The sequence below is a fragment of the Lynx rufus genome, unplaced genomic scaffold (assembly GCF_022079265.1).
Source record: "Lynx rufus isolate CCGP_SWC_20201006 ecotype Redwood Valley unplaced genomic scaffold, mLynRuf1.p SCAF_7, whole genome shotgun sequence".
Classification (NCBI taxonomy): Eukaryota; Metazoa; Chordata; class Mammalia; order Carnivora; family Felidae; genus Lynx; species Lynx rufus.
The window spans coordinates 27,044,402-27,070,782 of NW_025814889.1; the positions used below are offsets into that span (position 1 = coordinate 27,044,402).

Sequence of the window (26,381 nt, forward strand, 5' to 3'; positions counted from 1 at the left end):
AGGTTTGGCCTGCACCGGGGGCTAACAAGTATTTTTCTGCACCACTGTGCCGAAGGTATGCGGTGTAACCCAGGTGACAACAATGGCTTAATGCAGCAGTGACAGACGAGGAGCATACGAACCGTTTGCAAACGCTCAGGTATTCTTTGCTTCCTCGTGATACACGTTCTCCTCCCACCTCTATCCCAACCTCCATAACCAACCCCCAGTCCCAGCTGAGAATCGCACTCTCCACAAGAATTAAGGCAAAATACTGAGTTTATTGTTGATTTGACCAATCACGCTGGATAAAAGTGCCGGTTTCATTTGCCTGACGTAAAAACGCACTTTAGGTAGGAATACTGACGTAATTACAATGTTAAAAATATGTGTACGTGTAAGAAAGATTCATGAAGGCATTTGCTATAAAACATACACAGTATGCTATTTTAATATACAAATGCTTACGAGGAAGTGTTCAGGAGAGTTACAAAAGTAGCATCATTAAGAATTTAGAAAAGTTCATTTTCCTTAAAGGTCACGTTCTCATCCTTTGGGATGTACAGAAATTATGTGGTTTAACACAGTTTTATCCACATTCAAAACACCATGTTTTAAATGTTTTAAGCATAGCATATACAGTACAAAATGTTTCCATAGGAACATAACAGAACCTGTCACTAGTGGCTTCTGTCAGATGGCTCCTGAATAAGGAGCCATTTTTGAGACACCAGTTCAGCTTATTGCTAGAAGATTCAAGTTGTTCTATTCACCCAAAATATGACGACTTTAATTTATACTAGAATCTACCCACAAAGGCTCGAGGAGTTATAATATACACCCATATATACAAGCCAACTATTCTGAGTTAAATGAAGTTCCCGTACTTAAATCAGAACCAAGAATGGTAATTTCAGGCTAACACATTATCCTTGTGGTTGGTATTTTGTAAATGGTGAGCAAAGTGCACAGTGAATGGAATCAGTCACTAGAAACGATCCTGCCATGAACCCTCAGCTCCCTTTGAGTCATACCATCTGAGAAATGAGAACCTTTAGACCTGGCAGCTACCAGGGTGGCTTCACACATCAAACCCATGGGAGCCATGTGGAGTCACATTCATGAGTGACAGGAGCCCACACGGCCAGCTAACAAATGGCACAGTTCGTTATCCAGAGCCCCAGTGTAGACTCAGCAGGACCAGCTTCCAGGAGACCAACGCTGAGTCTTGATTATTTAGAGAAAATGATAAAATCAGTCAGCCATATTCTAGTGTTGGCGGACCCCGTACAAAGTTGAAATAGCCAGCCAGGGCCCCAAGGTCTATGTAGAGGGAACGCTGTCTCTTTAGCATCTCTGATTCCTCAGTGCTTCCTGTGCATGAAGAATCTGAAAAGGAAAACATTGAAAAAAATTAAATAAATGATCAGGTGACATGTTCAATAATAAATACCTGTTCCTTCCGGCTGGGGAGGGGGGGAGTGCAGGGGTGGGGGGGGAGGTATGAGGAAACTTTGGTCTTCATGAAATAAGTGTTCGAGCTATGGTTTTATTAAAAAACGGTAGACTTAGGGGCGCCTGGGTGGCACAGTCGGTTAAGCGTCCGACTTCAGCCAGGTCACGATCTCGCGGTCCGTGAGTTCGAGCCCCGCGTCGGGCTCTGGGCTGATGGCTCAGAGCCTGGAGCCTGTTTCCGATTCTGTGTCTCCCTCTCTCTCTGCCCCTCCCCTGTTCATGCTCTGTCTCTCTCTGTCCCAAAAATAAATAAACGTTGAAAAAAAAAAATAAAAAAAATAAAAAATAAAAAAAAAAACGGTAGACTTAGAGTTGAATATTATGGGCTAGTTTTGGTAGTATGACACAGACAAAAAGGTTCGAAAAAGAGTCACCGATGACAAGAAATTAGCTAGAAATTCTGGCGTATTTTCCAATGCCCCAGATGGTTCTCTTTAAATACAGTAAAGTCAGACAAGAAGACAATGAAATGCAAATAAACATTCCAGGCTTGACATCTGGGTTTGGACCTAAATGGATTAAGAATGCCACAGATTTTAATAATAAAAATAGAAACACGCTCCGTGCATGTTCAGCGTTCCTGGAATGCGTACTGACTTTCCTAAGTGGGAAAGATTCATAGCTGGCAAAGAGGTTTTAGGCAGAGGAAGACAAAAATGCAAGTTGACTTCAGACTCAGTATTTCATCTTGATGTTTCCAACCAAGGACTGATGTGGCTTTACCGTAACCGAATTAAATAAAAGTCTGTTCAGAACCAACAGCAAAACTGCCCTGCTCGATCCGTTTTTAAATTTTTTTTTTTTTTTTAACGTTTATTTATTTTTGGGACAGAGAGAGACAGAGCATGAACGGGGGAGGGGCAGAGAGAGAAGGAGACACAGAATCGGAAACAGGCTCCAGGCTCTGAGCCATCAGCCCAGAGCCTGACGCGGGGCTCGAACTCACAGACCGCGAGATCGTGACCTGGCTGAAGTCGGACGCTTAACCGACTGCGCCACCCAGGTGCCCCTCGATCCGTTTTTAAAGGCACATGATACTCCCTATTGCAAAAAAGCAAGTCAGAGGCAGTTCTCGAGGACTGCGGCTACCTGCATTTGCACTGAACCATGCCCTGATTTGCTGGTCGATTAGCCAATTTTTGTTTTTTTTAAATGCTTTTTGCTAAACTTCTTGCTTAAATTTCTCAAACAACTCTACGGCACTCGAGAAGTCACTCCAGTTTTTTGTTTCCGAGTGCTTTCGTGCACTCCATCAGAAGTCTGATGCAGACAGAAAAAGAAGGGAAGCAGGGGGGCATTGGGCACAGGAGGGTGTCCATACCGGCAATGTTCTCTGGAAGTTCCAACTCTTTCCTGCTCAGCAGCCTCTTCCGCTCAAGGAGGGCGGAGTCCAGACTCTGACAGCGCGGCTGATCCTCTCTGGGGGGGTTCAGGGCGTCATGTTTTAACAGGTCTGCTGCCCTCGGGCGGTGATTGGGGTTCCTCTCCAAGGCGGCCTCTATCAACTCTCTCATGCTGGGACTGCAATCATCTGCAATATCTTCCAACGGAGGCGCCTGCTTGTGGATCTAGCAGCAAACAAGCTCTCTTAAGCACCAGTGGTACGAAAATACACCCTCAACAGGAAAAGCGTTCCAGTTACCAGGACCTGGAAAGTCATTTTGCCTCCCACCGCACGCCCCGCACCATCACAGTCCTGTCTTAACCACGTTTGCCCGGAATGTCTTAAGAGCCCCCGAATTAAACGAATTCTGTGGGTTAACGATGTTCAAGGGTCACCGTGCCGTAACGGGGACGTATCTGCTCTCTCTCGATGGTAAAATGGAAGTTGCAGGGTTCGCTATGTGCCAGGCTGGCTTGGGGATCTATAATCTAACATGTCTTTTCTGAAAGTGGACAAAGAACAGACACAGCTTCTTTGGCTCGGAGATGTATGCTACTCGGACGGCGCTAAGTGGCACTATAGGATGACACGTATAACAGAATAGCATGCAACTGACGCCCGGTGCAGATTTTAGTAAATTCCCAGCAATGCATTCTCTGCAGGAATGGGATTCTGCTCCACACGGGAAGAACTTTCCAGTTCCGTCTCATGGGTCACCAGTTCACATCTTCCCCTCGGGTGGGCTACAGGAGGGACGGCGGCTCTCCCGAGCGGGCAGAACTCCCCCGCGCCCCCAGCCCTGGCTGACCCTCTACTTACTATGTACAGGTAGGAGGGATAGGCAGAGCGAGGGTAGCGCTTCACCCAGGGCGGGGTGCCTGTCTGCATGTGGATGAGTGTGGCCCCCAGGCTATAGATGTCTGCTTTGGTTGAATGACCTCTGCATAGGATCACCTCTGGGCTCATATAAATCTAAAAAAGAAGCAGAAAACATCAGTCTGACTCCCTCCATTTGTCTGGGGGTCCATTTCCCTCAGCCAGTTCTGGAAGCTAGCTCCTCCAGCTTTACCGTATTTATTGCACGCTTCAGTCCTTCAGAAGACTGTGTCACTGCTGTGTTCCCTGACGCTAGGGAGAGTGACACAGACACCCTCGGGGAGCCAGCAACTTGGGCCCGAGACGTCTCTGCAGCCTAATGAAAAGCACCGCTTTTGAACATACTGAACACGCGGCAGCCAAGGACCCACCTGGGACACCCACTCGCCAAGGTTCTGGAAGGCACCCACCTTGGTTTAATTTTTCTATTAAAACACCAATTCCTTGCATATTTAAATGGATACTACAAATCCACTTTTTCACTTCATGTTTGTCATTAAACTGCCGACCCTCTAACGATCTGCAGTAATAAAAGGTAGCAGAAATACCTAGGGTATTAACACCCATCACACGGGAGAGAAAAACTTAAAATAGCAGGTAATGTTGTAAAAGTGGTCCTGTCATTGATAAGAACTACTTTTTCTTCTTCTCTTTTTAATGTTTATTTATTTTTAAGAGAGAGAGAGAGAGAGAGAGAGAGAGAGAGTGCACAAGCAGGAGACGGGCAGAGAGAGAGAGAGAGAGAGAGATTGACACACAGAATCCGAAACAGGTTCCAGGCTCTGAGCTGTCAGCACAGAGCCCGACGCAGGGCTCGAACCCACGAACCGTGAGATCACGACCTAAGTCAAAGTTGGACATTTAACCGACTGAGCCACCCAGGTGCCCCTACGTGAACTGCTTCTCATTTCTACCTACGATGTAGCCGGTGACTAAATATTAAAGGTGTGACATTGTATCACTCTGTAAGTTCTATTTGGTTTCATGCTGGAAAAGTAGGGCTAGTTTCAGAAATAGTTTCTCTAAGAAGCGTTTGCTTCTAAACTTAAAAAAGAAAGAAAGAGAGCAAACACTCGTAGCCAATGATCCATATTTATGGCTGGTACAGACATAAATATAGAGTAAATATCCATATTTAGCATTAAGATATTTTCATGCTGTCCATCATTTGAATATGGAGAAAGGGGTAAGTGTTCCTGGAATATATTTCAGAGTCAGTAAGTAAAACAACTGGCTTACAAAAACTGGGGAAATTTCCCAGTTTCCCCATCCTAACCATCCTGAACAGTATCCTACAACACACTTCCTGGCCTCCCTTGCTCATTCTGTCTGTCTGTCTCACCAAACAGGCTACACTGAGCTCCCTGTTCTCAAGCATTTCCTAAAGTAAAGGCACCGCCTTTGCATCCCAACAGACTTTCTTACTAAATATCATCACAAAGCGAAACGACAGATGCAGCGGGAAGGCTTAGCTGTCGATGGAGGATGCTCGTCTCCTCCCTGCTGGCTTGCTCTCCTAGGCAAAGATCAGGCCACGTACGGCCCGTCGGCGTGGGCGACGTCAGCTCTGGAGGCTGTCAGTGGTGGATCTGGGGATGCAGCGTCCCACCCACCTGGCGACCTGACCGCTGCCCGCGCCGGGCAGGTCCCCCAGAGTTCCGTGGCTCAGAGCTCCTGCTTCCTCAAGCTCTAGGAGAGCGGGAGCGGCAGGGCATGGCGTTCGAGAACTCTTCAGGCTGGCCGACGGCAAGCATGAAACAGGCCCAGTGGGAACCATGGAAGGCTCTCGGAGACCTGCACCCCTCAGGCCTGGGGCACTAGAGCAAGGGAACCTGTCGGTTGGGGGTCAAGGCTTCACCTCTCAACACGTGTATCAGAAACAGAAAGAGACTGTGCAAAGTGTGTGTGTGTGCGCGTGCGTGTGATGATTAACGTGTTAACCTCTATCAAGTAAGACCAAACACAGACTCAGAAGGAAATAAGAACTTTTAAAAAAGAACCATGCTATAAAAGTTGTTCCAATTAGCTATCTGCATTCATTATTTATTCTTTCTCTCTGCCATGTAATTAAAAAACAATAGATTGAACATATGCCAGATTAGCCCTGTTCTGAATCTGAATGCTGGGAGAGAGATCAAAGACAGGTGACCAGTGTTTGCACTCGTGAGTTACACAGCAGGGATCAGAAATCATCTCTGGCTATGCAGTAGCCAAGTAATCAAGTTCCTTTTTTTTTTGTTTTTTTTTTTTTAATTTTTTAATGTTTATTTTTGAGAGACAGACAGAGCATGAGTGGGGGAGGGGCAGAGAGAGGGAGACACAGAATCCAAAGCACAGGCCCCAGGCTCTGAGCTGTCAGCACAGAGCCCAATGTGGGGCTCGAACCCACAAACCATGAGATCATCACCTGAGCTGAAGTCAGATGTTTAATCAACTGAGGCACCCAGGCACCCCGCCCCCCGACAAGTGATCAAGTTCTAATGGAAAGTAACTCTGCTCAGTTGACTTTGGCAAATGACATCTTATTGACTCTTTAAAGATGAAGAGTCTTGCTAAAAGCTTTTAATGGTGACTTTACCACCTTACTCATCAAATTTTGACTTGTGAGTACCATACACAGATAGTAAATGCAGGCTGATTTGAAGAAAGTTGATAACTCTGGACATTAAAGTCAGTTGAGCACTCTGTAAAAAGCAATTTACATTTGCTGAAAATAACTCAATCCAAATACTATTTAAGAGCAAACGCTATGCCATTATCTCACATCCAAGCACACACACTCTGTCTGCTAGAGAATCCCAGAGAAGACATATCTTCCTCCAGCCATTGCAAAATGTTCAGTTTGATCACACTGCCGGGAAGAGAAAGGTATTTTCTATCTATAATACCATAAATAGTTTGTTTCTCAAACCGACTCCAGGAAAAAGGGTAGAATGTCATGTATCTGAACTTCTGAGTAATGCCAAAATATGCTGAAACATTTCCCAAAAAAAACATGTCGTAAGCATTAAGTCTTAATTAGATTTTGTGCTCTGGTGAAGTGTTCTTAAGATCTGGGGACTGAAACATTCTTTTAAAGAAGTTTACAGTTTTCTCTTCTAAATATTACTCTGCTCACAGACAACTTATCAAGGATCCTTTCTCAAGTATTTTCCGGAATAACTTCAGTACTATCAGCAATTTCTGCTGCTGCCCAGGAGAAGTCTTTGCTTTGAGAGAGTTACGAAAAAGCTCCCACAATCTTGGTTTAAGATGAAGTCTGCCTGCTTGTTTTTATACCGCGGTTGCGTTCAGTGCACTGCGCCTACCAGCTGGACTAACGGTTGTCATCTGATTGAACACCAAGACTGACCCGGTGATCTTTTTTTTTTTTTTAATTTTTTTTTTTTTTCAACGTTTATTTATTTTTGGGACAGAGAGAGACAGAGAATGAACGGGGGAGGGGCAGAGAGAGAGGGAGACACAGAATCGGAAACAGGCTCCAGGCTCTGAGCCATCAGCCCAGAGCCCGACGCAGGGCTCGAACTCCCGGACCGCGAGATCGTGACCTGGCTGAAGTCGGACGCTTAACCGACTGCGCCACCCAGGCGCCCCTGACCCGGTGATCTTAAGGTAAAGGTGCAGCCAAGGGCCCTCTCCCCATTTGCTGGGGACATTTTCAGCAGGGAGAGAACCTGGGGCTGGGAGGCTCTAATAGTTAAGCACCCTACCGTGGTGGACACGAACCAGAGAGGAGGCTTCCATACCCATTTACCTTACCATTTGCATCCAACCCCACACCCATCATAGTCTACTATGAACTAAACTGTTGCTTTTTTTTTTTTAATTTTTTTAAATGTTTTTATTTATTTTTGAGACAGAGAGAGACAGAGCATGAACAGGGGAGGGGCAGAGAGAGAGGGAGACACAGAATTGGAAGCAGGCTCAGGCTCTGAGCCATCAGCCCAGAGCCCGACGCGGGGCTCGAACTCACGGACCGCAAGATCGTGACCTGAGCTGAAGTTGGACGCTTAACCGACTGAGCCACCCAGGTGCCCCTAAACTGTTGCTTTTTGAAGAATTCGGGTAACTTTAAAACAGGTCCCTTCACCAAAGAGTGGGGGCTGCTGAAATACCACCAAAGGCATGGTCCCTGCTGGCGTTGTCCAGTGGTCCATCCCTGATACCTACAACAGCCTGACACATAGCTATGCTCAACAGACGCTTGTTCTATGAATCAACTGTTCAGCCTAATCATGCGTACGTTAAATTAAATACGTTAGCTGAAAGCTCATGCATGCATCTCATTTACATCCAGAAACGGCTGTGGTTTGGTTTTGCTTTTGCTTCACCACTGACTTAATTATAGCTAGTTTGGACCTTCAAATACAATTTATTTGTGCTATAATAAATTTGAGATTCATTACAGGTTCTCTAGAATGAAAGGTAAGCCTAAAATGTGGTTGGTCCTCAATATATACTATTAGTAACTACGTCAGTTATGGCTATGCTTGAACCAAGACGGTATTACAAGTTACACTGAGACTATATATATATATTAGTTATCGTAAAAAGTGACGATATTTAGGCTCCGAAAAAAATTGGTTTAAGTACCGGATCTGTCACTTGCTGAGTAACTTTGGGCCCTTTATTTTAACCCCTCCAAGCATATTCCCTTATTGTAAAATGGGAATCCTAATAGTGTTTGCCTACGAGAACAATATTTACCAATAACGAGGTAATTTGTTACGAGGATTAAATAATATAATTCATTTAAAATGCTAAAATTAGTACTTGGCACAGAGCAAGTGCTCACTAAATATGCTCCAGTGATAATCCTATTTGATGCAATGGTTTTTCACCCCCTTTTCAGTCCTTTCTGCATGAACGCTAGAACATTTTTTATTTTTACTCTTAAAAAGACATCGACCATCCCTGGGGGAATAGAATTACCTCTGTTCCACGGAGGTCCTTAGGAAAATAGACATCTTCAGTCATTTGAACACTTAGGCCAAAATCCACCAAAACGGCTTTTGTGGACATGAAAACAATGTTGCTAGCTATAAAAAGAAGACAATTTTTTAGTATCAAATTGTCTATATACCCATAAATAAAATAAAAACATCATCCAAAACAGTGAGTCCCAAATCAGAATAGACTAAAATGTGCTCCCTACCAGGATGATCATATTATACTCAAAAGAGCAGGATAAATCTGGGTGAGAATTTAAGTGAAAATCACTTTAGATATGCCAAGAACGCAGTCGATGTGGGCGTAAATGGTTGCACACACTAATAACGCTCAAGATACAATGGCCAAGTCATGGAAACGATTTAAGGGTACATGATGGATGAGTGGATAAAGAAAATATGATATGTGTGTACATGCAATAGAATAGAACGTTACTCGGCCATAAAAAAGAATGAAATCCTGCCTTTCACAACAACATGGAAGAACCTTGAAGATCCAAGTGAAATGACTGAAATAAGTCAGACAGAGAAAGATGAAAGCTGTATGAATCCCACTAGTATGTGCAATCTCAAACAACTAAACTCATAGAAATAGACAACAGATCGTGATGGCCAGGGGCTGGGGGTTCGGGGAAATGGGTGAAGGTGGTCAAAGTGCACAAAACTGCAGTGGTAAAATGAACCAGTTTGGGGGGTAAAATATACACCGTGGGTGACTATAGTTAATAATACTGTATTATATATTTAAATGTGGCTGAGTCGATTAAAAAAATGTTTTTTAGTTTTATTTTTTGAGAGAGAGAGAGAGAGAGAGAGAGAGAGCACAAGTAGGGGAGGGGCAGACAGAAAGGGAGACACAGAATCTGAAACAGATTCCAGGCTCAGAACTGTCAGCACAGAGCCCAATGCAGGCCTCACGCCCACAAATGCAAGATCATGACCTGAGTCAAAGCTGGATGCTTAACCAGCTGAGCCACCCAGGCACCCCAAGTCAATTTTAAAAGTTCTCACCACACACACACACACACACACACACACACACACAAATTATAACTCTGTGAGGTGATGGATGTATTAACTAATCTCATTGTGTTAATCATTCTGCAATATACACATACATCAAATCATTACATCACATACCCTAAACTTACACAATGTTATATGTTAATTAGACCTCAATAAAGTTGGAAAAATATAATGCTTACGAGCTTGGCTTTCAAATTCTAAGATATAAGCATATGATTAGCATGCCACTTTCCTAAAATGAAAAAGTAAAATGCCCATTTTTTGTTAAAGTAATAGTTTCACTAGTGCGATTTAGCATTAAATATTAAGGGTTTACAGTGGGTCTGTGTGTTGTATTTCCCACCATCTCTTACCCCTAGAAAGCAGTCAGCGAAGGCCTGTTTAACGAATTATTGGCAAAATGGTGTTCAGAATTAAAAAGCCATTTGTTTCCCAAAAACGACTGGACTCTGTGTGTGTTTAAAGTAAATTACTATTTTTGAAAGCCTTATTAACAAGGGCATAGCCAGGACTCAACAGATGTGTGGCTCTAATCTTCCACAACTGGATAATCCTCCTTCCTTATGACTTTGAAAGCTTTAGCGACCCTATTGGGTTCTAAAACATGTTTCAGGAGCACAGGGGAGGACAGTGAGAAGTGCTCCAGGGCAGCTGTCCTCCCCTCCACTGAGGATCTTTGGATTAAAGACAGGAGGAGTCCATTTGCCTCCTATCTAAGAGCCTAAAAGGTTCACATGCAAAGGTTACTCACGTTTAATATCATGATGAATCACTTTCTTTGAGTGCAGAAAATCAAGTCCCTTGAGAACATGCTTTGTCACCCAAATAATTTCAAATTCTCTCATTGGTCCACAGCTCTCCAGTTTCTCTAGGACAGACCCTCCCTCGCCTGCTTCCATGAAGAGGTGCACGGTTTCACCCCATAGGACTGCGCCATATAACTCGGCAATGTTCTCATGCCGGAAGCAAGCCTGGATTTCCACGTCGGATGGCTTAAATTGATCTACTGGGATCTAGAACACAGAAATACCAGTAAGATGCTAACCAACCCAGGACAGTGAAAAAATATCTATAATAGAGGTCAACCCACAAACCAGAAGGCAAATAAATGCCCCCAAGGATCCCTCAAGGATCTGCATGAAATTATACTGCCAAGTTCAAATAACGTTGACTTCAAACCTGCATTTACATTATGTCCGCTTTAGGTGATGGCCGGGGCCTGGGGGCTTGGGGAAATAGGTGAAGGTGGTCAAAGCGTACAAACTTGTACAATTCACAAGAAGAAAATAACAAAATATAAAGTATTATTTTCATTTAAAATGTAGCAATCCAACCAAAGAATTATCCATGATTGAATCGAAAGGGTGATAATTTCCCATCCATTTTACATACACTTTCTACGGCACCTAGATTTTTAGGCTCTAGCATCAATATTTCAACTTGTCACGAAATAATATGATGTCTTTGGATCCACAGCTCATGCTCTAGCACTGGCCATCTATTCTATGGAAAATCAAAGTTACTAATAAAGAAAAAAGTAGATCTTTCAGTGCAGATGGAAATGGAATGTCTCCAAAATCTAGCGTTCGACAAAGAAAGCAAAATGCAAAAGTACGTATTTTATGCTCCCACTTGTAAAAAACTTTTAAGCTATACATACACATGTCCACAGACATTTGGAAAGACACAGAACTCATTAACAGTAGCTGCCTCAACCAAAGGGGTCTCATTCTTCAATCTACATTCTTTTGAATCTGCTAGGGGTTGTTAATCACCCTGTATGTTCTTAAGACAAAAAAATACAGCTTAAAAATTGAATGTCAGTACTCTGAGAACAACAAAGGTATTTTTTCATGCCTTTTCTGACAAAACTGTACAACAGGACACTTTGGTTCTAAGCTCTTTCTAAAATGTCCCCAGATTCTTTTAAGACAACTGAGACACGTCTCCTCTAAATGCAACCTTCAAATGGCTTGTGATAATACCTCCGTTTTTCCTTTTGATAACAGATACTCTAGCAAATCTCTTTGAAGGAATAAATGAGGCCAGTATATTGGTGAGCTTTTAATTACAATAACATAGACTAAGGCCATAGTCAACAAATCAAAAGTGACTTCAATTTATTGCACGTCTAAAAACCTTTGAAAGTAAAACAGACATACAAAAAAGCACAAAACTGGTTAACTAGCAAATTCAACGAATTTTCAGCATGTAACCACCACCTGGATCAAGAAGCAAAACTCTACCAGCACCCCAGGAACCCCTTCCTGACCTCCGCCAGTCACTGCCTCCCAAGGGCACCCGCTATCCTGACTTCCAGCAGCATGGATCTATTTAGCCTATTTGGGGCCTTTATAGAAGTGGAATCTCACAGAGCAGATTGCTGTCTGGCTGGTTTGGCTTAACATGTCTTTATGAGTTTCGTCTACGTTACTACAGGTGTAAATCATGTGTTCTCTTCACTGTACAGCATCCCATTGTATAAAGAGACCGTGCTGCAACATCTAGAAACTTTCCAGTTTGGGACTATTACAAATAGTGCTCTGATGAACATTCTAGTACACAGCTTTTGGTGACCACGTGTGCATGCCTATGGGGTGTGTACCTATAGGAGCAGAATTGCTGGGTCATGGGGTATGTATATGTGCCCAGCTTAGGCAGGTACATGTCCAAAGCAGGGGTACCTCAGCAATGACCGTTTAATAACAAGTGATGGCATCTTTACAAGAATTGGCCTATTTAAGTTCATCCCTTTATTATTTTTTATTTTAAGTTACTATTTATTTTTGAGAGAGAGAGAGAGAGAAGGAGGGAGGTAGGGGGAGGGAGAGAGAGAGAGACAGGGCATTAATGGGAGGTACAGAATGAGAGGGAGACACAGAATCTGAAGCAGGCTCCAGGCTCTGAGCTGTCAGCACAGAGCCCAATGCAGGGCTCGAACTGATGAACTATGAGATCACGACCTGAGCCCAAGTCAGACACTTAACTGACTGAGCCACCCAGGGGCCCCTAAATTCAGCCCTTTAATCTACAGTCTCGAGAAGCCTGGCAGCTTGCCCAGCTTCTGCTTTCCTACCTGGCCCCTTCCCCAGTGGGTGGGATTAAAGGAGCAGCACACAGATTTGCTCCTGCAGGATAGCTCCCCTCCACTCCACCCTACCACAAGAGGGATGATGATATCCAAGCCGGGTACAGAAGCCAGCGGCACTTTCTTTTTTGTCAAGGCAAACTAGAGTAAAACCAACTGTGCACGTAAGCAGAGTTAGGGGCTGAACAGCCACAGGCAGCAAGCAAATCCAAAAGGGGAAAAAAAAAAAAAAAGGAGACAGCAAAAGGAAAAGAGGATGAAAAAGAGAAAGAGAAAGACGAAGAAAGAGAAAAAGAGAAAAGGTGCCTTTGGACAGGGCACCCTTACATGAGATCCAGTCAAATGGTAACAACTTCTGAGTAATGCAAACGAGTAAGACCCACAATACCGAACATAGGAACACACGAATAGTAAGTACTATTTTTATCTCCATTTTACAGGATGTCTGGTTATAAAGTACATACCAATTTACAGGCCATTCTTTTCTTAGTCTTTATATCTTGTGCTAAGTATACTTTTCCAAACGCCCCCCGAGGTATGAAATCAGAGCCAATATTCCTGTAAGTCAGCTTCCAAGGGATGAGGAGAACATCAGAGTCTATTTGATAGCGTCCATTTTGGGGAGTGATTACCTACAACAACAACAAAAAAAGGTGGGAGGGTGAGAACTTCAGCAAACTCCTTTTCTAAGACACACCCTTCAGACTGGTTACTTTAGATTGCATTCCTCCACGCCGTGTTTGAAATTAATGTCACTGTTGTGTAATCCTAACAGTGTACACAGACTATATTTAGAGCTGCAGCAAGACAGAGAAAGCATGTAACAGAAACACATCCCTGGTCGGACCTGATAGTATTTCCACCTACTGGTGAGTAATTCATTGTCAAACAAAACTTTAAAAATTATTTATCCAAGGGAGCATGACTACAGCGACCAAAAGGCTGAAAATAAAGATTGCATAAATATAAGCTGTGACTGCAAGTTGACTTGCTTCCAATTAAAATGTGCTAACCTGTTAGTCCGCATAGCTATTACTCACACATGACGCATACAGAGAGAGCGTGGAAATCAACTGGTGATCGTGGAGGATTCTGGAAAATAATGTGGTATGCCAGAGCTATGAGTTGACAGTGCTGCGTAAATAAAGTAAGGGCAGAATTATCCCTCATCTACTCGCCCACTGAATAATTTACTGAGCGCAGATTATGTGCCGGCCAGTGTGTTCGGTGGTGAGGAGGCAGCTATGAGACCCTTAACCTCCAAGACCTCCCGAGCAGGCAAACACACTGGGAGGTTTCAAAACCAATTGATTCAAATATTAAAAGAGATGAATCCCGGGGCACCTGGGTGGCTCAGCTGGTTAATGGTCCAACTCTTGATTTCAGCTCTGGTCGTGATCTCAGTTCGTGGGTTCGAGCCCCGGGTCAGGCTCTAAGCTGACAGTGCAGAGCCTGCTTGGGATTTTCTCTCTCTCTCTGCCCCTCCCTAACTTGTGCTCTCTCTCTTTCTCAAAATAAATAAATAAACTTAAAAAAATAAATAAAAGAATTGCATCCTGGTAGCAGTGTGGACTGCAAGGGTATGTGCTTTTGTCAAAACTCAACAAACTGGACAATTAAGGTCTCTGTATTTTGCTGCACATCAAGAATATCTCAATTGTAAGAGAGCAAAAAATTACAAGGGGAAATAATTATAATTATAATGAAAACAAAGTAATAAGATAGTCCACGGGAATTATGACCTGGAGCACATGCCTAAAACAGGTTTAAAATATTCTTTCAAGGGATACATGGTCTCAAAAATACAAATTTTTCCTCACTGCAATTAGCAGTATTAGGACTTCAGTTTAGGAATTCAGGAACTATGAAACTGTCGTGACATTAAGTTATTTCAAGTGCAGAAGAGGCCAAAGGGGAACGTGGAGCACATGGGAAAAGAATGAACACCTGATTCATGTGCAGATGCGTGGGCCTGTCGTAAGGTCACTGCCGCGGGAATAGTTCTAATAATCCCAGGGTTATTCATTGCATCTCCATTACCGCCTATCTTAGCTGCACCCCCCCCCCCCCCCGCAACAGATGCGTGTGCTATTAGTCAGGCAGCAAAGCAGAGGACAGCTCCAATACTAAGAAGTGTGAAGTCACTAAATTTAAAATGAAATATTTCCTGAGCACTCCCCGGAGCCAGCTCCTGCACGGAGCCCCAGCAGGAAATCGAATACGAATACTTACGACAGCCCATAGACTTGCCTCGTTTGAAATATGACCTCCTTTCGAGAAGTGTCTCACCTCCAGTGACTGGAGGCCTCTTTTTACAGCACGCTAAGAACGTGATAAATTTAGTCCCTTTCCACATTTAGTCAGAACCATACCCATGGCACTCCACTGTACATGCTTATTGCTTCTTTCTTGTTATTAAATATTTACATATCCCACGTCACCTAGACTCTAGTTATCCACTTCAGGGTATCATTCGCCTTCGTAGAAGTTCTACTTCTGTCCAACTTTGTTATAACCCAACCTGATCCAAGGGATAAAGGAGAATAACAGCAGCCGTATGTTGGGTGATTAATTTAAAAAAATTTTTTTTAAGTTTATTTTTGAGAGAGAGAGAGAGAGAGAGAGAGAGAGAGAGAGACACGGAATCCAAAGCAGGCTCCAGGTGCCGAGCTATCAGCACAGAGCCTGACAGGGGGCTCGAACTCACAGACCACGAGATCACGACCTGAGCTGAAGTTGAATGCTCAACCGACGGAGCCACCCAGGTGCCCCTGTTGGGAGCTAATTACAAACCAGGCACTGTCCTGCGGCCTCATCAAAGGCTCACAACGATCCTGTGAGGTAAGTACTATTTTTATCTCCATTTTACAGATGAGGAAACCTGTTTCAAGAGGTTAAGTAACTCACTAGGCAATGGCAGAGTCAGGATTCGAACTCAGGTCTGTCTGACCCCAGAGCCACAGCTCTTGTGTGCCTCTGATCTTCTAGAAGACTGGAATTAAAGCTAAGCCATGATCAAAAGCCAGTTATTAAAAGTCTGCACTCACAAGTCACTGAGCACTTAGCCTTCGCCTCTTTAGAGGGAATACCGCCGAGTTCCTCCGGCCCGATTTTGCAATCTTGCATGTTCTGGGGACCCTCCTCCGAGGGCCGGTTCTCCTTTGATGATAAACCCCGAAACACACAGTGTGATACGCAAGCACCAACTAGTCTGTAGTTCTGCAAAGTCCCTGGTTCTTCCCCTGGCCCTAGACCTTCCCTTATTTGGGTTTGCAATGTGTTTTTTTTTTTTTTTTCCTTCTTCTTCTTTTAGGGTCCCTGCAAGATAATCTTCTGGAAGTCCACGCTGCTCATCTTTTGCCAGTTCTTCAGCTTACCAAAGCCACCATTAAGCGCAGACATATAAGCACACTTTGGATCTCCTCCAGATCAGTGACGCTCAACAATACTGGGCCCAGCAGCAGGACTTGAGAAAAACTCTTAGGTATTTTAAGAAGAATAAACTCCGTAGGGAGCCTGTGTTTATGGCTGCTACAAAACGAATACAACTTAGAAGAGGCATATTATGGGGAACACAGGCAAAGCTGGCTCTTTTCCACTCTGCTGATCACACAACAAAGGGACTGCCACATTCAAGTTCTGGGCTGTAAGCCAGGCACTGACCCAGGCTTGAGTTCAGAAGGTGCTGCCCAGGTGACAACGACAGTTAATGATCCAGTGAGTGACAAGTAGCAGACACAATGAGAAGTGTTTGGGACAGAGGAGAGAAGATGTGGGGAACATTAAAGTTTCAAAATACTGGAAAGACTGGGGCACCTGGGTGATTCAGTCGGTTAAGCAACCGACTTTGGCTCAGGTCGTGATCTCACAGTTCGTGAGTTCGGGCCCCATGTCAGGCTCTGCGCCACGGAGCCTGGAGTCTGCTTCGGATTCTGTGTCTTCCTCCCCCTCTCTGCCCCTCCCCGGCTCATGTTCCGTCACTCTCTCTCTCAAAAATAAATAAACGTTAAAAAAATAAATAAATAAAATATAGGAAAGACTGTCCTAAGGAAGGAGAGTAACAGCTGTGGACAACGACGGCCATGACAACAGCTGGCATCCTTTCAACACTCACAATACATAAACAGCTCACGTGCCTTCATTATTTGTCCCACACGACACCCCCACAGAGTAAGTGTTACGATGCTGCCCATTTTACAGATGAGTCAACTGAGCCATCGAGGGGTGTAATGACTAGCCCCAAATCACAGAGCTAAAGCCAGAGCTGAAATACACACCCAGGCACTTTCATTCACGGGCCTGTACCCTCACACTACCCAACATATACACTCTTTTATGGCTGAAAAGTAGGACTAGGGCTAAGGGGACTCAGAGACGGATTTTAGTTCTCTAGAAGGAAGGACTTTCCTACAGTCGGAATGGGCTAAGTATGAAACTTAATGCCCCAGCATGCGATCAACTCTTCGTCACAGGACATTTTCAGGCACAGACCAAAATGTTCCAACAATTATTGGATAGACCGGGGTGATTCCAGCATCAGACAAAGGGCTTGACTCAAGTATCTTTAAGGGTTTTTTCAGGCCTGAGAAGCCATGAGCGAGCCCTCTGGGGCCCTGCAGCGCCCATACAATCACCAATGAGTCTGGTGTTGGCAACCCATTTTCGGTTATTCATCCCCCACTCCGGTTATGAATTGGTCTGGAGTGTAAACAACTCACAGCACTGTCATACAAAGCAATGCCCAGGTTAGTCTACAAAAGCTTCTTCTCCAGGTCCTGCTGGACGTGGGTGGAATCTTTATGAATATTATTTTTAGAAAAATAGCGCGCACTTGCATACGCGTGCAGGCCAATTAGATGCCTAGGCTGGGGGATATTTTTGCAATTCCTGGTCCTCCGCCCAGTCTCATTAACTCCACGGGCTTTATTGTTGTTGGTTGCCAGAAACACACGACGTCTCCATGCCTCTGGGCTTTCGTATGTGCCATTCCCTACACCTCGAACACTCTCCTCCTCTCTCCATCCCCTTTTATCTGGAGGACTCCAACTCGAGAGCTCAGGCACCAATTCCTTGTAGAAGCCTGTCTGGCATTGTCTCTTCCCCCTCCCCACCCTCACGGCTATGTAAAGTCAAGGCGTCCCGTCTGAGCAGCCCCACTGCAATCAAGGTGTAGTTGTACTGGGAAGTAGCACACTGCATTCATTGTAATTGCCTGTTTACTTTTCTCCCACATTCACCAGACAGTAAGCTCCCCGAGAGCACAGATTCTTCCATACTGGATCTATAGCACCTGGAAAAGTACCTGATACGCTGTAGATATTTGACCTACGTCTAGCGAATGAATGGATGAATACTGGAAAGGAAAGCATTTGGTCCATGTGTAGATGCACTTCATAGACCAATTTGACCTTGGAATCTATCCGGCTGTTAGATAATTAGCTATCATTTTTTAAAGCAAAGAGACAGCAGCAAATGAAGCCCCGAGTGGAAAAGCTTTGATAAGGGTATTAGGGGGAGGGCCACAGGAAGACAAAGGTCTTACCCAGGGGATGGTTCCCAGGGGAGCACCACATGAGGACGAATGGGAGTCACAAGCCTGCTGTGCCTCCTTCCTCATCTTGTCTCCGACTGCCAAAGACCAAGCACTGCAAATCACGATTCCTAAGCCATTATTTATAAAGCACAGGCCTGGCATAGGTTACTAGCAGTCACGGGAGGTATCCGATTCTGAAGCTTAGTGACAGAAAAGTCAACCACAGCCCCGAGAGCCACCGACCACTGGGCTGATTTGCCCAGGGAGGCCTGGTCTACATTCCTGTGGATTTTAAGGTTCTTCTGTTATTCTACTCCAGTTTTAAATCTCCTTGCTTTATGTTTTTGATCATTTTTAAATTGAAAAGCTTTCTAAAGTCTTAAAGGTCCCTGCTTTTATCATCTGTCCTATTCTTAAATTTTCTCCTGAATAAGCATCCGTTCATTTATAGAGCACGGGCCCCATGGCAGGGACTGGCAACATACTACTCTCAGCCTTTGCTGATAAAATTGCTACTTCCTTCTAATGTCTTTGTTTCTCCCCTTTTCTGCATTGCCCCCCCCCACTCAAACCCTTCCAGAAGCTATTTCTTTGTATTCTTTATAATTTTCCTGAATTCCTTTCTGTACACCCCCAATGAACTTATATGGCCCATCTCTCATCAATCTGATGGACCGGAGGAAATGTTCCTAAGTCTCTACATATTTATAAGCAAAAGAATTTTGTGTATTCTGCGTGTGTTCCTTTAAAATACCCATCTTAACATATGCATAGATTAAAAAAACATACAATTATTTCTCATTATAGGTACTTTTTAACCAGAACTCTCCACCTATATTTTAGTTAAGAAAACACGTAGTGCTCCTAGCTGAGGATTACCTCCATGTAGAAGAAGAACTAATATTATCAAGGTAAAGTACTTCGTCAACTGTTACATACAACTTGGAACCAAAGCAAGTCACGCAAGGATGCAAAACGTAACCTTGCTCCAAACTGAGCTAGAGCTGAACACGACTGGTTTCTAACAAAACAGTATACTACAAAGCTGACCTAAATTACTGTGTTGTTTTTTCATTGAATGCAGTACACGAAACAAAAAAAAAAAAAAAAAAAGAAAGAAAGAAAGAAAGAGAGCAAAACCCAACAACGAAATAATTAAGTACTTTGTCCAGACTCTAATCATTCAACACTGACCTTCCCCCGACATTATCCATTTTGCCACACAGATGCACCAAAGGAAAAGGAGTTACTTTCATCAATATACACATTTTGCACGTTATTACCTCCTCCTTTGCCAATTGTTCTTTTTAAAAAATTCAGTGACTTTTACCCAGCACCTACATTCACCTCTGACCCACTAAGACTGCCAGAATCCCAGACCCACCCAAACACATCATCTGATCAACTTCTGTGACAAAGTACTGTCACAACATTTTGGATTATTTGCATACCTGGTATGACTAAGGAGGTATTTCATTTGTCATTCATACTTTGCCAATTAAAGAGAGTGAATCTGTGGATAGCTATTTATGGCCCGCAAACTACATTTCTGCAAGAACTCAAGTTAGCCAGTATTAACATCGGGACATTCCCAAGATGTGACAAGAGACGAGCAAAAAATTCAGCTTTCAAAAATATTAATTAAAGTCTGCATCCCCCTCTCAGACGAAGGATTCTCATTAAGGCTTTTACTTCTGCCTAACTAACAAATGAACTTGTTAATGAATTGTTAGGTTAAAATACATTCTTCTTAATGGCCTGTTTGTACAACGGACAGATGGAAAAGGTTCTTTAAGTGGAACTCCTAATGAAGACCTTTCCTGCATCTTTAACACAGAGGTGATTCTCACGGACACCACATTTTTAAAAGTCATACCTGGCAGCCAGTCTAAGCCTGGTTCAAATGCCCCTCTGCATTAAGTGAAGCTGCCGTAGCAAAGCTGAACCCACAGTACTCAACGATCGGGAAAAAACATACCATATTTAATAAAATTCCAGATTCCTGTGGTCGGTGTCCGTAAAAACGCTTTGCCGTGTTGGATATATGGTTTGCAAAGGCAAGCAAATCCTCCACGGTGCCATATCTGACGGAGGACAACCAAGGCACCTCCTGGCCACTGAGCAGCAGAGATTCTGTACGCTCCTCGTTTTGATTACTGTCTTGACACATGGTCATCAGACTGGGCTCATAAACCGCTGGCTCTTCACTCGTGTAAAGATTTTCCATAATGTCTATGACATCGGACACGTTCAAGTGTTTAATTAATAAATCGATCTCTTCTTTATCGTCACTTCCAGTGCTCATGTACTCCATCACTGTTACGCTTTTTAGAGAGTCTGCAAAAGAAAACACGAACGCTTAGTGACGGTGTTTGTATTTGCGATTAAGATCAATGGGAAACTGACATAGAAGGATTGGGAACAGGCTTCCATGCGCCTGTTGGTGAAAGGAGGGCTCTGTGTCAACGGTGTAAATTCAAGTTGACAGTGAAGAAAAGGACCTTAGATAACCTTTAGTCCAGCTGTTCACTTTACAGAGGGGAAACCTGAGATCCAGAGAGCTTACTCCTTACTCACTCACTCACTGAACTGGTGGCATCAGCTACAGCCACTGAAAACAAACCTTCAGGAAATACCAAGGCTCCTGGCCCTTGACAGCTTCCAACCCTACCTTTCCCCCAAGAGACCAACCCTCCCCACACAGATCTCTGTGGCTTCCCAGCCTTGGGTGACTTTAAAGAAAAAGAACAATTTTATCAAATTCAGGAGCTCACTTGGCAAATACAATTCAGGCTTTGGAGCCAAAAACATGTAAAACGGATTCTAATGTGAGTAAGCAGATGGTGATAGGTCAAGTTTCAGGAATAATTCTGATGCAAATGAGTTAAACACCTCCTGTAGACTGGGGACCACAAGCTTCAAATCCTACCAGCCAGGAGTGTGAGAGAGGGGAAGATTTCTTTTAGCCTGTGAAATCAGCCGTCTCCTCTTGAGACCAGAATTCCTTAACAGCACAAAGCATGTATCTCAATGGCCCAAGAAAGTTAATCTAATACTTAGATTGATCACCCTCTAGAAGCTGTGGTGTTATGGAGAGGCCTGCAAAGCCGAATCAGTCCTAAGCAAGACACGGGTAAGGCCAGCTAACTACATACCTGCTAATATTGTATTTCAGTTCTTATATGCAAATCGGGGGCTACACCTCGGGATCCATAAATGAGAAAAAGAAGGTAAAGCAAAGGTTAAAAAAAAAAAAAAGAGGCTGTTCCTCAGGATTTTAGAACAACTCTGTTCTAGCCAGAGGATTAAAGTTAAAGGATTTACTTAAGACATCTAAGAGAATTCAGAGGCATGAATGTCTCCCTGACCTATTGTGCTCCTGAAGGCACAGCCTCTCTGAAAGATGTTTCTGGTTCTTTTCTTTTTTTTTTTTTTTTTTAAATTTTTTTTTCAACGTTTATTTATTTTTGGGACAGAGAGAGACAGAGCATGAACGGGGGAGGGGCAGAGAGAGAGGGAAACACAGAATCGGAAACAGGCTCCAGGCTCCGAGCCATCAGCCCAGAGCCTGACGCGGGGCTCGAACTCCCGGACCGCGAGATCGTGACCTGGCTGAAGTCGGACGCTTAACCGACTGCGCCACCCAGGCGCCCCAGTTCTTTTCTTTTTTTAATATTTTTTTAGGCTTATTTATTTTGAGAAAGAGAGAAAGAGAGCACAAGTAGGGGAGGTGCAGCGAGAGAAGGAGTAAGAATCCCAAGCAGGCTCCTGACTGTCAGCGCAGAGCCAGATGCTGGGCTCGAACCCATGAACTATGAGATCACCAGACCATGACCTGGGCCCCAAATCAAGAGTCAGACACAACTGACTCAGCCACCCAGGCGCCCCCATGTTTCTGGTTCTTAAAAGCACAACCGTTTAACACCTCCAACACTCCACGCTAAAGCCACGGGCCTCCACCCAACTGGAGCTCAAGTACAAAGCTCCAGGAAATGTCCTACCTCGGGGACCCACCTGCAACACAGGAACCCACCGCTGGCCTCGGAGCGAATTTCATTTGAGAAAAGAACCAGGCAATCTGGTGTCGCTAGTCACTTACTCCACGACCATTTTCTGCTGCGCAAGTTGTGTCGGCAGAGAGCAATCCCACACCCTGCCGTCTGATGCTCCACTTGGCTCAGACTGCTGGGGATGGGCTCCCAGCGCCTCCTTCACTGCCTCCCGACCTTGGGTAAGCACCTGAACCGCTCTGCACCTCTACTTCCCCTATCTGCAAAATGGAAGCATAACAGCACCTACCTCATAGGGCGGTTGTGAGGTTTAAAGAAGTTCAGGTGTGCAAGGTATCTGCTGCATGGTTAATAAGCTGTCATCTGTGGTTGCTGGTCCCTGCACAAAAGAAGTACTGAGTCAGACTCCTGGCTTTGCAGATACGCTTAGGTCTTTCTTATCTGCAAATGGGATGTGGCTACCAATCCCCGGGGCTTCTTCACTTTTTTTTTTTTTTAATGCTTATTTATTTTGAGAGAGAGAGAGAGAGCTTGAGACGGAGAGACAAAGTGCGAGTGGGGGAGGTGAAGAGAAGAGAGGGAGACACAGAATCCGAAGCAGGCTCCAGGCTCTGAGCTGTCAGCACAGATCCCGACGCGGGGCTCGAACCCATGGATCGCGAGATCATGACCCGAGTGGTCAAAGTCGGGCGCTCAACCGACTGAGCCACCCAGGCGCCCCCACAGTTAGGTTCTAAAGGCTGTATCTAGAATAAGAGACAAAATGAAAAAAAAAGGTAGAAACCCCTGAAATGCTTTGATAGCTGTTACCACCACAGTTATATCTAGAGAGCTCCTCTCAGAGACCTCCCTGTGTCTTTGAGAGAGACTGTGATGCAGGCTCTTGGAGTCTTGAGTTATGAAAGGAATTTCTTAGGTTAATGGAGGAACATTCGCCTTGAATTTCGTTGGGCCATTCGGTTGCAGTTTCTGCCCGTAGAATTTACTGAGAAAAGGAAGTTAAAGCAAAACCAGCCTGACTGAGGACCCCCGCTGGCTTGAAAAGTTCCAAGGCTCCTGGACTTAGCAAATGGCTGACTGGAGAGAAAATAAAGTTCCTAGTAGCAACGTGACTCAGGAAAGAAAGAGAAAAAAAAGTCCACGCAGTTTACAAGTCAGATGATCCAGAGAGGAAAGACAGGTTTTGATTTTTACACTGTGCAGAAAGTCTCAAGCATTTATACCCGAAGCCTACGAGGTTTGAGTGCACACACTCCTAAGTTTCCTGATGAGGGAGGGGGGAAGGAAGAGAGGAGGAGCAGAGGAGAGGGAGAGGGGGAAGGAGAGAGGGAGGGCGGGGGAGGCGGAGGAGTGCAGGACACTGAAGCCAGGCCTAATTCCTTAGCAACACAGCCTCCTGCCACGCAAATCAGTGCACCCCAGCAACCCCAGGACCCGGCAGCCTGCTAAAGGCCCCTGCTAAAGCCTCAGCACTTTCAGGCCTTAATTAAGCAGACAACACGCTTAATGATTTCGGAGTTCTACAGATGACTACCCATGTAGAAAAAGCGTGGCTTGTGAAGCTATTCTATTTCACCAATAAAGACTCTCCCCCACAGAGGTTACTATAAAAATCCTCATGACGCCCCCACTTGTCAACGGAGTGGACAAACACAACAATCTTAGATATGGAGAAATGGGCAGATACAGCCCAAATTATTTGCTTTGAATTATTTCAGAAATCAGCAAGAGGAAATCCTATCCTAAGCATTAACGTTACCCTCTTGGCTACTTCTATTTATGTAAACAAAAGTTGAGAAATCCCTAGCAAGTGTGAATGAAAAATGGCCAAGGTTATCGGCATATGCCTCTGCCTAACAAAGGATAATTACACCTTGTGTTACCTCCCACTCGAAAGATTTTTCTGCCAGTTTTCGGTACATTGCCCCTCGGGGCCCACCTCTTATTATATCTATCTTCTCCAAAAGCCCCAGAATTACACATTCTAGCTGTAGACGAGCACAGCCAATCTGCTTCCAAACCTCTAGATACCTCAACTATCCAGTTTGCCTTATAAGAAAGAAAAAGTCCTCAAGGGCCATCTGCCGGAAGTAAGGCATACAAACCTCAATCCATCAGAGTTGGGATCAGATTATATTCCACTTGGCAAATACGTGAGACTCAGGCTACAGACGCCTAATGCAACTGTAGTCGTGTTTCTTTCCCTGTTTTTATTAGGAGCACTTCTTAATTCTGTGCCAAAATCTCTTCCCGAAAGTGAAATAGACGTTTCTCTTAAAGACACCTCCTGGCCTTCCTTGTCAACTTTTGGGACAATCCCTATGCACGCCTTTCTTTCTAAGCGTCGTTCTCCTCCCAGACACAGAAGAATTTCGGAGCTCCGATATCGCATGACCAGCGGGAAACATCCGTGAAATAACTTTTTCCTTAACACTCTCTCGTAGACCAAAAGCCCAGCATTCACGTTCTGCTACAACGACCCTTTAATCGCAGAAGAGCGTCCGGGTTACATAAGCACGAAATTAAGTTTCAGCTATTCAAAAAGTTCTCTGCTCCGCCAACCGCCAACCCCGTCTCCCCTCCTCCTATTCTCCAAAGCCCGGGAAGCCTACCAGGACTTGTAAATGATAAAAGCCCCCACGATTTGGGCGGGCGGCTGCCGGGTCTCCAGCCTCCGAAGCGCACTCGCCGGGGTCGGCGGGGAGAGTGCGGCCGGCCGGGCGGCGTACGCAGCGGGAGGCGCGGTGACAGCGGGTCTCTGCGTCCCCGCGCACTGCTCGGACCTACCCGGCTCGCGCGCTAGGGATCCGGGAAGGAGGAGGAAGGGGGAGGAGTCGGAGTCTGCACCCCGTGAGACCCTTGCGCAAGGTGCTTTCCAGCTGTGCCGGCTGCAGCCGGGACGCGCGCGAACCGCGGAAGCGCAGCAGCGCGGGCGGCGGCCACGCCCCCACCTCCCAGAGCCCCGCAGTTTGCCCCTCAGTCGGAGGTGGGGGGGGGCGCGCCACCAGGAGGGCTGCGACCACAAAGACCCCCCCCCGGAAGCCCCCGAATGCAGGGTTACCTGGCGGACGAAGCGCTGCAGCCGCGGCCCCACGACGGCTCGGTGCGCCGCTGGTGGCCGGCCCACCGGAGTCGGGCGCGCGGGGGCAGCGAGATCCGGCGGCAGCAGACGCCGGAGCCAGGGCGATCGGCCCCAGAGCGTGGCGCGTCGTCCGTACCGGAGCGTACCAGTGAGCGCGGGGCCGCCAGCTCAGGCCGCACGTCCTGGCCGCCCTCGTCGGCCCCTGACTCACGGCGTCTGAGCCGGCGGAGGGGCGGTGCAGCGGACGCCAGCCGCCGCCTCCCCGCCTTTTCCATTTCCCCTTTCACTCCGTAAACAGAAAGAGACTGCCGCGTTGCGGGGAAGCCGGAGCCCCCGCTCTGGGAAATTCCGTCCCCCCCCCCCCCCACCGCCCCGTTTGTCCTCGGGGCGCCCGGGCGGAGCGGAAGGCGGGACTAGGGAGGAGCGGAGCGCCGCGAGGGGAGGGGCGCTGGCGGATTACTGGAGCTGGGACTCGCCACGCCACCTGGGGAGCGCTACCCTCACCCCCACCCCCCCCACCCCGGACTGTAGCCGCGGCTCCCGATGGTGGCCTGGGACACCTAGGGATTTTCCCTCGGGTTGGGGACCCGACCACCTGGTGGCGTAAGATGCCCCGCGGCCGTGTCACTGCACCCCTTCCTAGTCCCGGAAAGAAGATCGTATTTCCTAGCGTGCTCCAGCCGTCCGCGCTACCCCGGAATCCCAGGCCGCGGCGGGGAGGGCGAGCGGCCCCACCCCTTCCCTGCGCCCATTCCCACGTTCCGGGAGGATTGAGCCGAGGTGGGCTTCTGGATTTCTTTCTCTCAGAACCGGGTCCGTGCACCCGATTGCGGGTAGCGCGGCATACCCGGCCAGGTTTCGGTTCACGTCCACGTACAATGAGTGCCGTGATCCGTAGTAGTTCGCACGCAAGGCCTCCCGTTTAAAGGTTTGGGAGAG

General features: G+C 45.8%; 1 protein-coding gene across 4 annotated transcripts; it reads right to left on the minus strand.

Annotated features, from left to right (window-relative positions):
* Positions 1–240: 240 nt before the first annotated feature.
* MAP3K8 (mitogen-activated protein kinase kinase kinase 8) lies at positions 241–25,723 on the minus strand. 4 transcript variants are annotated; one of them, XM_047065599.1, is made up of 9 exons: positions 25,422–25,722; positions 22,650–22,739; positions 20,329–20,687; positions 13,282–13,449; positions 10,481–10,742; positions 8,687–8,793; positions 3,698–3,850; positions 2,816–3,062; positions 241–1,368 (listed from the first exon to the last, which is right to left on the minus strand). In XM_047065599.1, exons 3-9 carry the CDS (start codon positions 20,662–20,664, stop codon positions 1,238–1,240), a joined length of 1,404 nt encoding a protein of 467 aa, XP_046921555.1. In that variant the 5' UTR covers positions 20,665–20,687; positions 22,650–22,739; positions 25,422–25,722; the 3' UTR covers positions 241–1,237. The 4 variants fall into 4 exon arrangements, with proteins under 4 accessions (XP_046921555.1, XP_046921556.1, XP_046921557.1 ...); XM_047065600.1 differs by lacking the exon at positions 25,422–25,722 and adding an exon at positions 24,973–25,140; XM_047065601.1 differs by lacking the exon at positions 25,422–25,722 and adding an exon at positions 24,466–24,898.
* Positions 25,724–26,381: the final 658 nt, after the last annotated feature.

Coding starts and splice junctions, on each gene's coding strand:
- MAP3K8 (XM_047065602.1), bottom strand. CDS start 20,664: ATGGAGTACATGAGCACTGGAAGTGACGATAAAGAAGAGATCGATTTA. Junction 3,063..3,697: donor ATCCCTCCTACCTGTACATA/GTAAGTAGAGGG, acceptor GTTTGCTGCTAG/ATCCACAAGCAGGCGCCTCC. Junction 1,369..2,815: donor ACTTCCAGAGAACATTGCCG/GTATGGACACCC, acceptor TTTCCTTTTCAG/ATTCTTCATGCACAGGAAGC.